The sequence below is a fragment of the Lissotriton vulgaris genome, chromosome 5, assembly GCF_964263255.1.
Source record: "Lissotriton vulgaris chromosome 5, aLisVul1.2, whole genome shotgun sequence".
In the NCBI taxonomy this organism is placed as follows: Eukaryota; Metazoa; Chordata; class Amphibia; order Caudata; family Salamandridae; genus Lissotriton; species Lissotriton vulgaris.
In genome coordinates this window covers 479,591,643-479,609,464 of record NC_141693.1, presented here as the reverse complement: position 1 = coordinate 479,609,464, position 17,822 = coordinate 479,591,643, and the positions used below count along the sequence as shown (strand labels likewise).

Here is a 17,822-nt window from a genome sequence, read left to right as displayed (position 1 = left end):
AATCCCTCACCCTAAGGGTATCTGAGGGTCTCCACCATAGGGAATCTCTACCTGTGGTGTGTCTTTGCAAAGTCAAAGGCTGGTGTTGGGATGGAGTACTGAAGTGAGTTTCCTCTGTAGGGCTCAGCTTCCTCCAATCACTCTCCACCATGTGTGCCTTTCTTTCTCTGACTGAGTTGCACTGTGCTCTCAGGGTCAACCTCTGGCTACCTAAAGCTGGAGGCTGGGTCCCTCTGTTTGGCTTACTGGAGGGACAGGTCAGGTTTGGGGCCTTTTGGTCCCAGGTTTGGCTGTGCCCAACAATATCCATCTGGGGGAGGTCCCTAACTACTTTTAAGGGGGATCCCTCAGGAGTTTTTAAAGTTTTCACCTCACTAGGGCTACTAGTTTCGGTGCCCCTAATCTGTTGATGGGGGTGCTTTATTTGACAGGGGGCCCTTTGGGTCTCACTGTCCTTCTTGTCCTCTGCAGCCCTGGGCTGAGTAAGGCAAGGTAGAGAGGGGCAGGTTACCTGCTCCAGACTGGGTCCCTCCTGAGAAGGGTCCACTGCCATCAGAGGCTCTGTCAGGCCAGGCCTAACAACCTCTGGGACAGTTCCTTCATCAGGGGTAAGATCAGTTCCCTGAGGAGGCTGATCCTTTCCTAAAGTCTGGTGGGAGGGAGATTTCTCTTCCTCCTCAATGCTCTCTGTTTGGGTGGAGTGATCCATCATTTCAGGCTTCACTACCCATGTATCAGTTTGAGTTTGGGCTGTGGCCATCACAGCCCCACCAACCTTTTCAGGAGGAGACTCAGTTTGGGTATGGGCTGTTACTAGTACAGCCCTGCTACTCTTTCCAGGAGGGAAGTTATCTAAAGATGGGGCTGAGGTTTGCTCAGCCCTCCCAACCTTTTCAGGAAGGACATCTTGAATTGGGGCTGTAGCCATCACAGCCCCACTAACCTTTCCATGGAGATTTACCATTCTAGAATGGGTTTGCTGTTCAACCTCAGCCCAGGCTGAGATTTCCAAATCATTTCCCAGTAGGCAATCTACAGGCAAGTTTGCTGACACTGCCACTCTCTTTGGGCCAGTGACACCTCCCCAGCTAAGATTGACTACTGCCATGGGATGATTGGATTCTATACCATCAATGTTTGTCACCTGATATTTGGCATCAGGTAAAAGTTGCCTTGAGGGGACTAGACATTCAGCCACCATGGTGACGCTAGCCCCTGTGTCTCTGAAGGCCTCAACTTTCAAGCCATTGATGAGGGGCTCCTGTCTATACTTGCTCAAAGTGTTTGGGCAAGCTGTGAAATTGGCAAACCCCATGCCAGTCTCATAGACAAGAGTATCTGAGTTAGGGGACCTGGATAGGCCTGAGTCCACCTGTCCTCCAAAAGTAAACCCACCCAAATTCTTGGGGGTGCTCCCACCACCTGGGGGACCACTGCTAACAGTGACAGGAGGTGTTGGAGCCTTACCTGGAGGTATATTCTCCTTATTGCCATTCTTGGGACAACAGCTATCTGTTTTGTAATGCCCCACCTGTTTACAGGTATGACAGTAAGGCTTTTTCTGGGATGTAGAAGTGTCTTGGGACCCACCCCCATTCTTGGAGTTTTGGGGCCCTGGGGAAGTCTTTTCCTTACTTTTATCCCCACCCTTCTCTTGAGGCTTGGTAGTCTCTTTCTTTTGGTCACCACCCTGGTTCTTAGGCCTGATCCTGGTTCTGACCCATTTGTCTGCCCTCCTACCCAATTCTTGTGGGGAGGTCAGATCAGAGTCAACCAGATGCTGATGTAGAAGCTGATTTTGACAATTACTTAAGATTTGCTCTCTCATAATTAAATTATACAATCCTGTATAGTCAGTAACCTTACTTCCCAGCAACCAGCCCTCCAGAGCCTTAGTGGCACACTCAACAAATTCAGACCAGTCCTGAGTCTGTGTCTTCTGGGTATCTCTGAACATTAACCTGTACTGTTCAGTGGTTAAGCCTAACCCATCAATCAGAGCACTCTTCAGGACCATGTAGTTTCTAGAATCCTCATCACTAACTGTGAGGAGTCTGTCTCTGCCTCTACCTTCAAAGGAGAGCCACAAGATTGCTGCCCACTGCTCCTGGGGGATCTGCTGTACCATGCAGGCTCTCTCAAGTGCAGTCATCCATTTGTGGATATCATCCCCAGCTTTGTAGGGGGGCACAATCTTACTCAGGTTTCTTGTATCAAAGGACCTGTCTTTATCCTTCTGGATATTGCTGCCACCAGTGGATCCTAATCCACTCTCTCTAGGCTGTCTTGCTCTAGCAAGTTTCTCCTTAGCCAGGGCAACCTCTAACTCTTGCCTCTGGATCCTAAGCTCAGCCTCTCTCATCTTGGCCTCATGTTCCCTTCTCTGAGGGCTAGTCATCTCCTTTCTGGAGTGACCATGAGAGCCTCTAGAGACATGGGAGGTATTGGATTCACCTGAGTGATGCCTTCTCCTCCTATGGCCCTGGTTAAGTCCACCTGGGGGTCTGAATGGGTTGTTACCTGATTCATTCCCAAGTTGACTTAAGTTAGCCTGGTTCAGTCTACTGACCAGCACCTGACTATCTCTGTCATCATCTGACTCACTGCTTTCCACCTCCTCCTCCTCTTCTTCTTCTTCCTCTTCATCTACCTGAGGAGCTCCAGTGGTGGAGGCTTCCTCATCTACTAGGATGATAGGGGTAGGGGTGTCTACAGTGTCATCCTCTGAAGGATGGCCTCCTTCAGCATTCCCTGTGGGGTTTGCTTTAGAGGTCTTTAGAGCCTCAGACTGATCCAAGAGCTCTCTTAGGTGGTCTGTAGTAGGGGTAGGCCCTGTCTTCAGACCCCTTAAGACACAAAGCTGTCTTAATTCCTTAAAGGGAAAAATAGCAAACTGGGATGGTGCCCTTGGAGGGTCACTCTCAACAGGAGTAAGTCCACTGGACCCCTCTGTTCCAGACATTGCTCTAGTGTGGGTGGATGTGTTGCAATCTACCTACACTGGTGTTTACCTACTAAACCTATCTAGTAGTTGTAGCTAGGGTGTGCTACTCCCTTTGCTCTACAACAACTAAGTTCAGTAGAACTTAAGTATACTAGTCTTGTTTTATATGTACCTAGCAGGTACCTGTATGATCTTTCAAATGATAATCTCAAAGATTGTAATGGTAAAACAACAGCAAGCTCAGATCCCAATCCGCTGCTCACCAATGTGAGAAGTTGGCCTGGTATATAATGCTCACTAGTTCTAGTGATCACTTTGTACCATGCCAAGCAACCCTTATGATGATGGTTGTAATTCAACCTTGTAGACCAGTTATCCTAGTGGTAACGTGGACAAAGCAGTCTTAGGCTAAACTCTGAAAGGCATGTGAAGCCAGCTGTTATACCACACACAACCCCCTTGAATACCAAATGAAAGGGACACCACACAGATATATATTGAAAATATATATTGATTTATTAACTATTAAAATCCCCTGGACTCTTTATGAGCACAGAAGCACAAGCGTAAAATCACAAGACAGTTTAAAATACACAAAAGTTGCACAATATGGATGAGCCCTAGGGGCCACCTAAACCATATACTAAATAAGTGGTATAAGGGATACCAGGAGGAAAGTGAAGAGGCCTAGGGCCTTGGGAATCGCTGGAGCTATTCGAGACTGGAGTTAGCTAAGTCGGGAAAGGCCCACGGGACTCGGGTGCAGTGTTCAAAGTGCACGCACTTCTCAATACAAAGTCTATGGTGCGTAAAAAGCACAAAGTTAGAAAGTTAGGAACCTTCCGAGTGACCTACGGAGCTGAAACTTAAAACACAGGCCCTTGGGATGTGTACCAGTGCAGGAGCACCGGCGGAGCTGAGTTACCTCACCCACAGGAAGCGGGTGCACAGGGTCGAAGATGTGTCGGGTTTCGTCACGCTGGTCGATGGTGCTTGGAGCTAAAGATGCTGCAGGCGGCTCGATGAGAAGAGTTCCGGTGGATCCAAGGGTGGATCTGTAGATGTGAAGACCTGAAAGCAGAGGGGACAGTGTTCAAAGTCACTAGCCAGTGACTGCCGTGGAACCAGAGTGGAACCAGGTGATGTCGGGTGCAAACAGGCGTTGTCGGGTAGCTTCTTTCTGCAGCCACGTGGATACCCGGGGTCGAGGACGTCCAGGAGTCGGTCACGAGCTGACCCACGTAGGCTTCTCGCTGTTGGCGGTGTCGGCGACCTGATCGGAGCAAACAGGCCTTGGCAAATGCAAGCCACGCAGAAGTTGAAAGATGCTGTTCACTCGGACCAGCAAGGTCAGAGCGGGTGCTCCTTTTCACAGGAGCTTGGGTAGGTCTGGAGCAACCAGACCTGCTGTTTAAATCTTCGGGTTCGTCGCCAAGATGGCCGCTGGCCGCGTGGCTAGTGGCCGGGATGGCGCGTCGAGTGGCACAATGCAAAAGGGCCCCACGCAGATCGTGGAGATGCTGGAGGGCTGATCTTCGGTGCAAGGGCTGCTCGGTGGTGGGGGTTCTCAATCCCCAAAGCACAACGTCGAGGATGCCTCAGAAGCTGCGCAGTCAGCTTTTCGGGTGTCTTTCAAGAGGTCCGGTCCCACGTCACTCGGTGCCTCCACGGGTCCCTTCTTTGCAGGGACTGTGGATCGGGCTCTGAGAGGTCTGGGAATCTGGTTCTTGTCGGGCTCTGGGCTCGGGCTCCGGCGGGAGGCGGCGGCAAAGCAGACGTCGAGTTGCTGGTTGGTACCTGTGTTCACAGGGTGGTCACTCCTTGGCCACAAGGGAGATTCTTCTTCAGTCTTCTGTGCAGCAGAATGTCGAAGTCCAGTCTTCTTCTTAGTTTTAAGTTGATTTCGGGATGATCTGCTGTGCAATGGCACTGCTCCCCCTCTTATTCCAATCTAGGGGGTGGATCACCTACTAGGTCCCTCCTCTGGGAGGAACCAGGAAGGGGGGCGGTTACACCCCCTTTCCTTTGTCCAGCTCCGCGCCAGGACTGGGGCTGGAAGGCCCCAGAACCGGTTTGGACTGGCCTATGCACGGGGACACCTTGTGTGCCCCGGGCATGTCTGATTCTTTTCAGCCTTGTCCTACCTAATACACAAAATCCTGTCTGGGGTGGTGCTCGCACCTCCCAAGGCAGGAAACCCTTTGTCCAGGCCACCATCTGCCGAGTTTCGGTCAGCAGCAGGAGGCCAGACTTGTGTCTGTGGTGGCAGCGTCCATTTTGTGAAGCTGAGGCTCTGTTTAACTTTAACCGGGGTTAAGGCTACGCACATGTCGTGTCCCTCTAGAAGGGTGGAATGCTATCCCCGTCGCCAGAATTGGCGAGGGGATAGTATTCCAATTCGTATGACACCTTACTCGACATGTTTTGATAAAGCCAAACCAAAGTTAGCATTTAACCGCGAGGATTATAATGCACTTAAGGGTATATGGTATGGCAATATCCCGGAACAGCTTAGGGAGTTGTTCCCGACAGCTGCAGACAGGCTCAGCTCATGCCAGAGCACCATCTCACATATTTCCAAGCACTCTGCCTCCAGGATTGATGAGGCCTTCCATAGGAGTGGCTGATAGGAACATATGTGTCCAGTTTAGGGTTAGGCACAGGCATACTGTACCTAAGTAAGAGGTGATTACACCAACTTACCCCAGCTGAGTGATCAGCCAGTTGTGTCAAATATGGAGGCCAGGCCAGGGGTGGCACAATACATGCTGCAGCCCCTGGCAGGCCTTGGCTACACCTATGCCCTGGGTACCTATGGTACACTGTTACAGGGGCCTATAAGGTGAACCAATTCCAATTGTGTTATGCACCTAAGGTACATGGAGTCCATTTTAAGGAGAGAGCAATCAGCCTGGGGCCCTGAATAGCAGGATCCCAGGCCAACTAAGTCAAAAACCAGCTAAACACCAGGCAAAAAGTTTGGGGGTAACCATAGTCAGATATCCACCTTCCTACACCTTGTTTTGCCCTAAATTTGTGCTTGTCTGTTTCTGCCGTCTGCTCGCGTATTTTGCTGTTTTTCCTTGTTTTGCCCGTAATTTGTGCTTGTCTGTTTCTGCCGTCTGCTCGCGTATTTTGCCGTTTTTATTTGTTTTGCCCTAAATTTGTGCCTGTTAATTTCTTTGTATCCCCTGTGCCGTGTCCAGTTTCCTTCCTGATTGGCCGCCTACCTCGCCGCCCTCCGCTCTCGCTTCCCGCCACCGACATTGGCCCCGCCCCATTTTCTCTTCTGTTCCCTCCCCGCTCCCGCCTCCCAGCTGCTCCGCCCACCCGCGCACTTCGCCTTAAATGGCGACCGTGCGGACGCGCAGCGGTCACGCGCAGCGGGCGCGCCGATTGTGCGCCGAAGGCGCGCCAAAGGTAAGCCCGTCTACGCCCGTCCGCGACCGGATCGCGACCAGCGCCAGGACCCCTGGCCCACGAAAACCCCGACCGACCCGCCTGACGTACTCCGCCGCCACCCTCACCGCTCTCAACACCGGCCGACTCCCAGAATGCCATCAAGCCTCTCCACGACGTACCCACGGACCCTTCAGCTGCCACGCCTGCAAGTTCACCTGCATCCGGACCTGCCTCGCACCAGCACCCACCAAGCCGAACACCAGCAGTACCCACCTCAAGTGCATCCTGCTCAACACCCGCTCCATCCACAGACATGCCATCGAACTCTGGAACCTCCTCGACACCACAGCTCCAGACGTTGCCTTCCTCACGGAGACCTGGATGAACGCCTCTTCAGCTCCCGACATCGCCATCGCCATCCCAGAGGGCTACAAGATCGTCCGGAGGGACCGAAACGCCAACCAGATGGGAGGAGGCATCGCCATCATCCACAGGAGCACCATCCGTCTCACGACCAGCACCGACAACTCCCTGACCACCGCCGAACACCTGCATTTCCAGATCCACACCAACCCGAACACCACCCTCAGAGGCACCCTGATCTACCGACCCCCTGGACCACGCACACAATTCAGCGAGGACATCGCCGACTTCGTCAGCCCACATGCCCTCCCCTCCGCTGACTACATTCTCCTGGGAGACCTCAACTTCCATCTGGAGAACAACAACGACCGCAACACCAGCACCCTGCTCGACAACCTCACCAACCTGGGACTCAAGCAACTGGTGTCCACCCCCACCCACCTCGCCGGACACACACTCGACGCTGTCTTCTCATCCAGCAAGGACATCAACTTCAGCCACACCACAGAGCTTCAATGGACGGACCACAGCTGCGTCCACTTCACCTTCAAGAAAACAACGACCCACCACCACCAGCAACAGACCGCCCGCAGAAGCTGGAACAAGATCACAGCAGACCAGCTCGCCACCTCCCTGAGCCAGCACCCTCCTGCCAGCTCAGCGAACCCCAGCCAGGCCGCCGACAACCTCACGAAGTGGATCAGCAACTGCGCGGACGAACTCGCCCCACTGAGGACCCCGCCCAGCAGACCCGGCAGCAAGAAAGCCCCATGGTTCACCGACGAACTCAAGAGCTCCAAGAAGAACTGCCGAGCCCTCGAGAAAGTCTGGAGAAGGGAACCGACACCGGACAACAGGACCTCCTTCAAACTTGCCACCCGGAAACACCACCAGCTGATCCGCGCCGCCAAGAAAACAGCATTCAAGGACCGGTTGGACAACAACGCACACAACTGCAAGGAACTCTTCAACATCGTCAAAGAGCTTTCCAACCCCAGCGCAGGAAACAACGACATCACCCCATCGCAAGACCTCTGCAACTCCCTGGCTTCATACTTCCACAACAAGATCGCGGACATACACAACAGCTTCAACAACCAACCAACGCACACCATGACTGAACAACCACCCCCCACCACCACCCTCCGCGCCTGGACCCCGATCAGCACCGAAGACACCATCCGCACGATGAACTCCATCCACTCCGGATCACCGACCGACCCCTGCCCTCACCACGTCTTCAACAAAGCCGACGCTGTCATCGCACCCCACCTGCGAGACATCATCAACACATCCCTCGACACCACCATCTTCCCCGAGAGCTGGAAACACGCCGAACTCAGCGCCCTACTCAAGAAACCAACAGCGGACCCCACCGACCTCAAGAATTACCGCCCCATCTCGCTCCTCCCGTTTCCAGCCAAAGTCATCGAGAAGACCGTCAACAAGCAGATGGCCGCTTTCCTCGAGACGAACGGATCCCTCGACCCCTCACAGTCCGGCTTCCGAGCCAACCACAGCACCGAGACCGCCCTCATCGCCGCCACCGACGACATCCGAGCCCTGATGGACAATGGAGAAACAGCGGCCCTCATCCTCCTAGACCTCTCCGCGGCATTCGACACGGTCTGCCACCGCACCCTAGTACGGCGCCTCAGCAACGTCGGAATCCAGGACAAGGCGCTGGAGTGGATCACCTCCTTCCTCGACGGGAGAACACAGAGAGTCCGCCTACCACCGTACAAGTCAGAGGCCACCGAAGTCATCTGCGGCGTCCCCCAAGGATCATCTCTGAGCCCCACCCTCTTCAACGTCTACATGAGCCCCCTCGCGGCCATCGTACGCAAACACAACCTCAGCATAATCTCCTACGCCGACGACACCCAGCTGATCCTCTCCCTGACCAACGACCCCGCCGCCGCCAGAGCCAACCTGCACGAAGGGATGAAAGAGGTAGCCGAGTGGATGACGACCAGCCGCCTGAAACTGAACTCGGACAAGACGGAGGTCCTCATCCTGGGCTCCTCTCCCTCCGCCTGGGACGACTCCTGGTGGCCTCCCGCCCTGGGCACCGCACCCAAACCGACAGACCATGCACGCAACCTGGGCTTCATCCTGGACTCCTCCCTCTCCATGACCAGGCAAGTCAACAACGTCTCCTCGGCATGCTTCAACATCCTACGCATGCTACGGAAGATCTTCTGGTGGATCCCCACCGAGACCAGGAAGACCGTCACCCAGGCCCTCGTCACCAGCCGACTGGACTACGGCAACGCCCTCTACGCCGGGACCACCGCCAAGCTCCAGAAGAGACTCCAGCGGATCCAGAACGCCTCTGCCAGACTCATCCTCGACATCCCACGAACCAGCCACATCTCCGGACATCTGCGAGACCTTCACTGGCTCCCCGTCAACAAAAGAATCACCTTCCGCCTCCTCACCCACGCACACAAAGCCCTACACGACCAAGGCCCGAGCTACCTCAACAGCCGAGTCAACTTCTACGCTCCCAAACGCCACCTCCGATCAGCCAACCACGCCCTCGCCGCCGTCCCCCGCATCCGAAGAGCGACTACAGGAGGAAGGTCCTTCTCCCACCTGGCCGCCAAGACCTGGAACTCCCTCCCGACCGACCTGCGCCTGACCCAAGACCACCTCTCCTTCAGGAAGAAGCTGAAGACCTGGCTGTTCGAGCAGTAGCGGCTCCCCCCCCCCCCCCCCCCAGCGCCTTGAGACCCCACGGGTATGTAGCGCGCTTTATAAGTGTCACTGATTGATTGATTGATTGATTGACTGATCTTAGTGGCTCGGTTAGCTAAGCTGAAACGTGTAATATGCTACTATGTATAATCCAAACATTGTAATTATGACTGTTGCTCAGGTCTCTGAGATTTACTTCTCTTTGCTCGACAGCTTTCTCTCCCCGCATTGTCCACCAGGGTGTTCCCAGCATCATCAAGCGCTATCTGTTACTCGCACACTTGATTTCTGCAATAGGAAGTTATTGTGCTTATTCAGTGTGCTATGTCGTGATATGGCGTGGAGTCTCGTATCGCAGGCTCCTTCTCTGTATTCTCTGGAAGGGTCTCTGTTTACCCCTTACAAGTTCTGGTCTTAAAGGGTACTATTTGTGGATTACTCCATGCCTAAGGTGTTTGTTTGTTCCTCCAATTCTCCTCTTGGGGATCGCCTGCGCGTGCTCTGGGAACCTTTCTGTTGTAAGTACTTCATTATCTCTTTGGGTTCATTATATACCCTTGTCTTCCCTTCATCTGTCACACGAAGTCTGGCAGGGTATATCATTTTGTATTTAATTTTGAGGTCTCGAAGCTCCTGTTTTGCAGGCCCAAAATTTCTTTCCAGCCTCTTGGACAGTTGGTGTTAAGTCAAGATATAAGGAAATGTCCATACCTTCGTGTCTGAGGTTGCCCAGCTCCCGGGCTTTGCGGAGGGCCGCATTGCGATCTCTGTAATTTAAGATTTTAGCTATTATTGGCCTCGGTCTGGATCCAGCTGGTGGGGGCGGGGCTAATGATCTATGCACCCTCTCGACAATGAAGATTTCAGAGAATGTTGCACGGCCCATTAGGGAGATGAGTAACTGTTCCACATAGCGTTCCATATGACCTGTGTTTGTCGTTTCCAGTATGCCCATCAGGCGAATGCTATTTCTGCGGGATCTTGCTTCCAAATCTTTTACTTTTGCCGTTAGCGCTGCTAGTTGTTTGTCTATCTTCTGTTGTTTGACTTCCATTTGGTGATGAGAGTCTTCGGCTTCGGATATGCGATGCTCGGCCATGTTGATCCTCCTTGTGTCGGTCCAGGCGTTCGGACATGCGGTCAACACGGTAGGTAAGTGAGTCAATCTTGCCATCAATATTGGTTAAAGCTGTTTGTATCGTAGTGAACATGGCTTGTACATGATCATTGGTGACTCCGCTAGTGCTGAGGTTGCTGGTAGTGTAGCCTGTTGGTCATCTATGCTGCGTTCCGTTGTTTTTTTGGCCTGTTCGAAGTTGATTTTGGGTTGCTTTCTGTCCGTCTTTCCCATGGGGCTAGTGGTGTCCTATTCCCAGTGTCGATTACCTGCGTATATCGAGTAGTGGGATGTATAGCACGAAATGGAGGCTGTGATGGATTGACACTACTTATTTGGTTATTTTGGCTTTCCCGTTCTTGCGCAGTCCGTGGGCTTTGTGGACAATTTATAGTACCTGGGTAGGTCTGCGGCAGGTACACCGAGTGAGGTGTGGTACTGTGTTGGGATACGTCAGTGGAACGTGGGTTTAAATTTGTGTAATCACACTGTCAGTACTTCCACGCCTCTCTCAGCAGCGGCAATGTATCATCTCCACAAACTATCGTCATGCACCATGGATCGTGCTGGGTAATTATTTCGTAGGCTCTTTGCAGTCTGAGTAGCCTTGTATGCAGTGCAGCCCGTTGTTTTAGTAATACTGTATGGAAGTGCCCTTTAATCTATTGGTTCTCGAACTGTTTTTTATTCATGGATAGCTGCAGGGCTTTGCAAGAAGAAAACCGTGCAGTCTGGTATTTCACTGCACACTGTGCTGTTCATTTATCTCTGGAAGCTTCACTGAACTGTTTGTGTTATGTTATGTCCTGGTCAGGGGAGTATCTCTTATATTTGTTTGGGGTTGTTAGGATTGCCTGATGTGTGCAAGGCAGCCCCGATGGGGAGGACCCCTATATGTCCCATTGCCCTATCAAAGCACCTTGTTGCGCGCTTCCGTGCGTCTCATGTGTGGTGCAGTGGGTTCGGTTCACCTCCTTGTCCCGAGTCTGGCCCGATTGAGCTGCTGGGCCCAGCACCTGGTGGTTCGTTGTTATAGCAGCGTATGCTCCTTACCGCTTAGGAGTGCATTTACATATGTCACTTAGTGTTGCCGCCGGTTTATCTGGGCCTCGGTGTGCTCCGCAGGTGTTTCACTGTTACTGGTGTGAGGCACCCGCTTTCAAGTTTCGATCCCCGATCGCACCTCTAGTGGTCTCACCGATGTCGCCGGTCTGCGTGCTGTACATCGCGGTCTACTCTTCACGCAAGCCCGCCGCTTGAGTTTCGATTTTGTCTTCCAGGCCGCAGTTGCGTCTATCTTAGTCCAGCTGCATCAGGACTTGCTGCTATTATAAACGGGTTGTTGCATATGTCTGTACCTTCAGAGTTTAGATCTGCATAATTGCAGGACGCTTGCGGCTCTGGATGTGCAGGAAACTGGATAAGGTTGTGGCGTCTGAGAAGGGCTTGCTCAAGCTGCGGCCATCTCTCAACGTGGCTATATCCCCCCCAAACCCCCCCCCCCCCCCTTCCCACCGTCCCTATGTTTGTAGCACATTTGGAGTACCAAATAGTGGTATTGAAAACTAATAAACATTAAGCAGATTGTTCTGCAACCCTCTACAAGTGGAGATTTTGTGACACAGTCCATTAGTTATAGGGTGAGTCGTAAAACATTTAGAAACATCAGTGCACAATTTGCAATCACTTTCTGCAACCTCTTAGTACATTGGACACCCAGTAAATGGGATATCAGAAATACCAAACTGTTGTTTTTACTTTGCACCAAGACACTTATGTTTTCACATATACTTGTTCTTTTTATGAGGCCCAATTAGGGATAAAGGTATCCAACAGAAGCTAACATCTTCATAATTGTATCTTATAGTAGTATAGTTCTGGGTTATTCATACTCTTTAGCTGTAGATTCGTAGGCAGTTATGTGACATCATTGACTTCCCAGAGTCTCGTTTCAATTACACTACCTGCAGTGCTGCCCAAAGTCGCTGTCCCTCACAGATTCATTAAGCACAGTACTCCCTGCATCTGCTCCAGATCTGATGCTTAGTTTGGTAAAGGGGAAACATTAACGGAGCTGCCATGTCCAAAGAGGTTACATCCTAGGGTGCCTTCCCACCCTTTGAGAAGGAATAAGAGGAGCAAGATGGAAGTTTGTTAATAACTCAATATGCAGGTTTAGTATTTTCTGTCTCTCTGCTTCATACCATAGTATGTGGCCCATTCTGTTATTGAAGAACTCAGTTGAAGGACAGAATTGTGTTAACACTTGGGCATTTCCATGCGGTGACATTTGCTTCATATTTAAAATGTTGTGGAGCAGTACTCCCTTAAGATTGCATTCTTGAGCAAAATATATAATTCTTTGCTGTACATTCATTACCTATTTGTGTGTTCCTAGATCTCAACATTGGACTGCCTCCCATTCCAAACAAGACTTTAAAGACTACAATCATAGCTACTGTAATCTCACCCGAGATAGTTGCAGGTCATTTTGTTATCCACAGCAATTTAATGATTCCTACTCTTAGAAGACCTCTTTCTGTAAATTTAAATTTAAAAATTCCGCGCCACTTCCATGCCAATATTAATTATTGTGTGCATGTATTTGTCTGATTTGAAGGACTGGTTCAATGTTCTAAATGGGTTTTAACTATTACATTTTTCCCTGTGTCGAATTTTCTAATGTGGCACATTGTTTTAAATAGTAACACCTTATTGTTTTGCAGTTAAATTATTAATATGAAACTTCAGTCAATGTTTTTACTTAAACACTCGCTTCTAGTAGTATCCGTATAGCGCTGATTGTAACACATAAATATTTTTGTTTGTAACAGGTAATTTTAGACTGCTGTGAAGGTAGATCTCACAGGGAGGCAGTGGAAAACCTTCTGAAGAGAGTGACGGATGAAAAGGTCCTAAGAGCTGAGAGTTTTGTAAAACTTCTCCAGGCTGTGAAAGAAGCCTTTCCTGAACTAAGTCTTCTTCTGGATGCTTTGCAGCCCCAAGGAAAATTCACAGGTACGCACTGGTGTATGTGTGAGCATTATTGAAATTCTCAGTCTTCAAGAAAATATAATTTATTAGTTCAAGAGACTGTCCGCGTAAATCAGAGTGCTTGAATTGTCATAGAATGTAAGAGAAGGCCTTTGTAGTCTGAGAAGGGTGGACCTATTTGATAAATCAAAAGGCACTCGTATGAGGGATTTTACCTGGGTAAAAGAGTGTTTTTCCGGAAGGCGCTGTTGTTGCAGAGAGAACACAGAGCAGAGTAAGCTTAGAGTGCAAAGGTATATCATATTAAAAACCGTACCAGCTATTGAACCATACCTTTTAGGAATTAAAAGCAATCTTGATTGCTTTCTGCTGACAAGATTTCGACTTGACCTTTTCCATTACCTGTTGGCCCAACCATGAGGTGCTCATAGAGGGCAGTGTCTCATGCCCTGTGGCTGCGACGACCGGTCTCCTCAGGACATGTTGCACTTTTTAATGTATTGCAGTTTGTTTTAGCCCCGTAGAAAGTATTTTATCATTCCTAATCTTAAAAAGGCTTGTTTTAGGAAGCTGAGGCCTGATTTGATTTTTTTACAACTCCTTTCAAATGACACTGTACTGTACACTCCTAGCTTTTTTTTTGTAAAAGATATTTTATTAAGGGAGCAGAAAACCAGAAACAATAGAAAGGAAAGGGGGGATGAAGACACAGGAAATGTAAATCAGAGAGGCACCCACGCAGGGGTCCATACAAAGAGGCCAGGCAGCAGGAACGTTCATGAAGGGCTGAGCAGCGGTAACACACAGGGCAAAATGCAATGGTGCAAAACAGAAAGAGTTCCAAAAAAGGGCAGCTCGGAAGAGCGTCAAGCCCCTTGAGAAGTCCGGAGGAGAAAGCCTGCATGGTATCGGGCAAGTCAATGCAATCCAGAGGCTAGGTCGACCAGGTCCGCGCATGCCTCCTTGCAAATCGGCCTCAGGGAAAGCAGCATAATGTGCAAAACAATAAAGCAATCGTCCACATCCCCTGGCAGAAAAGAAAAGCATACCCCGAAAAGGAAAAAAAACCCACTCCCCAGAGACTCCAGCCTCCCCAGTGCGCCCACCCCCCACGATGGTGGCAGCCAGACAACAACCGTTCATACAGGCCCGGATCACACTTGAAACAAATGTAAAGCACGTATAGTGGGCGGGCATACCGCAGACGGCAACCCACGAGAAAGGAAGCGGACCAGCGGGCCCCATCTGAAAACAAAATTCTTAAAGTTGTTCCTAAAGATATCTGCCATTCGTTCCACACTCAGTAGCCTCCAGAGTCTAGCAAACCAAAGGGAAAGAGCCGGGGCCTCCTTCTTTTTCCAGGAGGCAGCCAGAGTGAGTATAGCCGCCCCCAGGTAGAGCCAAAGAATGTGCTTGTCGGCCCTGGTCTGGTGCTCTAGAAGCGGGTCCCGAAGGCCGAGGAGCACAAAGCCAATGGAATCCGGGACCGGGTAGCCCAGGATCTCCCTAATATGAGACAGTATCTCCTCCCAGTAGGGGCGTATGATGGGGCAGCCCCACCAGATATGGCGGAAGTCCCCCAGGAGTCCACAGCCACGCCAACAGCTGTCAGAAGCGGAAGGAAAAATCCTTTTCAATCGGGTCGGATATAAATACCAATCTAACATGGTTTTCATATGCGCTTCCCTAAGATCGATTGAATGATTGAATGTATGTAGGTCGCGCCAAAGATGTGATGTCTCTTCCCAGGTGCCCTTCCCACAACTCCATGTATCTAGGGCGAGGTGAAACAGCCGTGGTCAGCAGCAAGTCGTAGAGAAGGAAATCACCCCCTTCATGGAAGATGTGCGAGTAATGTAAGACTCAAAAGCAGTGGGAGGCCTCGTCGCAGCGTCCCTCACCTCAGAAGACAGTGCCCAATGTAGCAGCTGGGCATGTCGGTAGCGTTCAGTAGGTGGCACACCATAATCGCGCATGCAGTTGTGGAAGGTGAGCGGCTCATAGCCATGAAACAAGTGTGTAAGTGCATGGCAGCCTCCCGCCTTCCATCTGTCAAAAGGCCCCTCAACTAGCGCCGGCGGGAATGCAGGATTAAAGTGAATAGGTGTGAAGGGGGAAGGGAAGGAAGTCCATCGCTCATCGTGAGAGACCGAGTCCCAGACCTTCAGAGTAGTGCTAGTAGGGGTGCTAATATATGCGTTGCGAGGCCGATCTCCTTTCGCCTTCCAGACCAGGTCCCAGATAGAGCGACCCGCCACACTCCTGTCCATGTGCAACCAATGCTTCTCCGACTCCATTTGAGTCCATTCAGCCAGCACACGGAGTTGTGCTGCTTTATAGTAAAGGGGGAAAATTACAAAAAACAATTTGATGGACAGAATGTAGATCAATGTCTTACATTCACCCCAGTACAAGGATCTGGGCCTAAATCCATCGTTTTTTGCACTCCACACCACCCTGGGTCAGATAATGGCTTTATGCAAATCAGCTCTGACCCTGTGCCCCATGGGAACAGTCCAGTCCGAACTACAACAGCCATATCTTTCCCAGACCGGAATCAAGCATCCGAGGACCGGACCGGTTTCGAGGTAACACCTCTCATCAGCCCGGCTAGCTTGACTCCAGTGGTGTGGAGGCTCTGGGACCCACGTCTGAGCTACCCCAGTACACTCAGGGAGAAAATTACAAAAAACAATTTGATGGACAGAATGTAGATCAATGTCTTACATTCACCCCAGTACAAGGATCTGGGCCTAAATCCATCGTTTTTTGCACTCCACACCACCCTGGGTCAGATAATGGCTTTATGCAAATCAGCTCTGAACCTGTGCCCCATGGGAACAGTCCAGTCCGAACTACAACAGCCATATCTTTCCCAGACCGGAATCAAGCATCCGAGGACCGGACCGGTTTCGAGGTAACACCTCTCATCAGCCCGGCTAGCTTGACTCCAGTTGTGACTCCAGTGGTGTGGAGGCTCTGGGACCCACGTCTCAGGGAGAAAATTACAAAAAACAATTTGATGGACAGAATGTAGATCAATGTCTTACATTCACCCCAGTACAAGGATCTGGGCCTAAATCCATCGTTTTTTGCACTCCACACCACCCTGGGTCAGATAATGGCTTTATGCAAATCAGCTCTGACCCTGTGCCCCATGGGAACAGTCCAGTCCGAACTACAACAGCCATATCTTTCCCAGACCGGAATCAAGCATCCGAGGACCGGACCGGTTTCGAGGTAACACCTCTCATCAGCCCGGCTAGCTTGACTCCAGTGGTGTGGAGGCTCTGGGACCCACGTCTGAGTTACCCCAGTACACTCAGGGAGAAAATTACAAAAAACAATTTGATGGACAGAATGTAGATCAATGTCTTACATTCACCCCAGTACAAGGATCTGGGCCTAAATCCATCGTTTTTTGCACTCCACACCACCCTGGGTCAGATAATGGCTTTATGCAAATCAGCTCTGACCCTGTGCCCCATGGGAACAGTCCAGTCCGAACTACAACAGCCATATCTTTCCCAGACCGGAATCAAGCATCCGAGGACCGGACCGGTTTCGAGGTAACACCTCTCATCAACCCGGCTAGCTTGACTCCAGTGGTGTGGAGGCTCTGGGACCCACGTCTGAGCTACCCCAGTACACTCAGGGAGAAAATTACAAAAAACAATTTGATGGACAGAATGTAGATCAATGTCTTACATTCACCCCAGTACAAGGATCTGGGCCTAAATCCATCGTTTTTTGCACTCCACACCACCCTGGGTCAGATAATGGCTTTATGCAAATCAGCTCTGAACCTGTGCCCCATGGGAACAGTCCAGTCCGAACTACAACAGCCATATCTTTCCCAGACCGGAATCAAGCATCCGAGGACCGGACCGGTTTCGAGGTAACACCTCTCATCAGCCCGGCTAGCTTGACTCTAGTGGTGACTCCAGTGGTGTGGAGGCTCTGGGACCCACGTCTCAGGGAGAAAATTACAAAAAACAATTTGATGGACAGAATGTAGATCAATGTCTTACATTCACCCCAGTACAAAGATCTGGGCCTAAATCCATCGTTTTTTGCACTCCACACCACCCTGGGTCAGATAATGGCTTTATGCAAATCAGCTCTGACCCTGTGCCCCATGGGAACAGTCCAGTCCGAACTACAACAGCCATATCTTTCCCAGACCGGAATCAAGCATCCGAGGACCGGACCGGTTTCGAGGTAACACCTCTCATCAGCCCGGCTAGCTTGACTCCAGTGGTGTGGAGGCTCTGGGACCCACGTCTGAGCTACCCCAGTACA

At 50.9% G+C, this 17,822-nt stretch overlaps 1 protein-coding gene across 2 annotated transcripts in view; it reads left to right on the top strand.

The window, feature by feature from the left end:
- Positions 1–17,822, top strand: part of ZBTB40 (zinc finger and BTB domain containing 40) — a 324,401-nt gene that overhangs the window by 77,607 nt on the left and 228,972 nt on the right. For both annotated transcript variants that reach the window (XM_086921924.1, XM_086921925.1), the window contains one exon: positions 13,361–13,544. In XM_086921924.1, the coding sequence (XP_086778050.1) occupies positions 13,361–13,544 (184 nt within the window). The remainder of the gene's footprint in view (positions 1–13,360; positions 13,545–17,822) is intronic.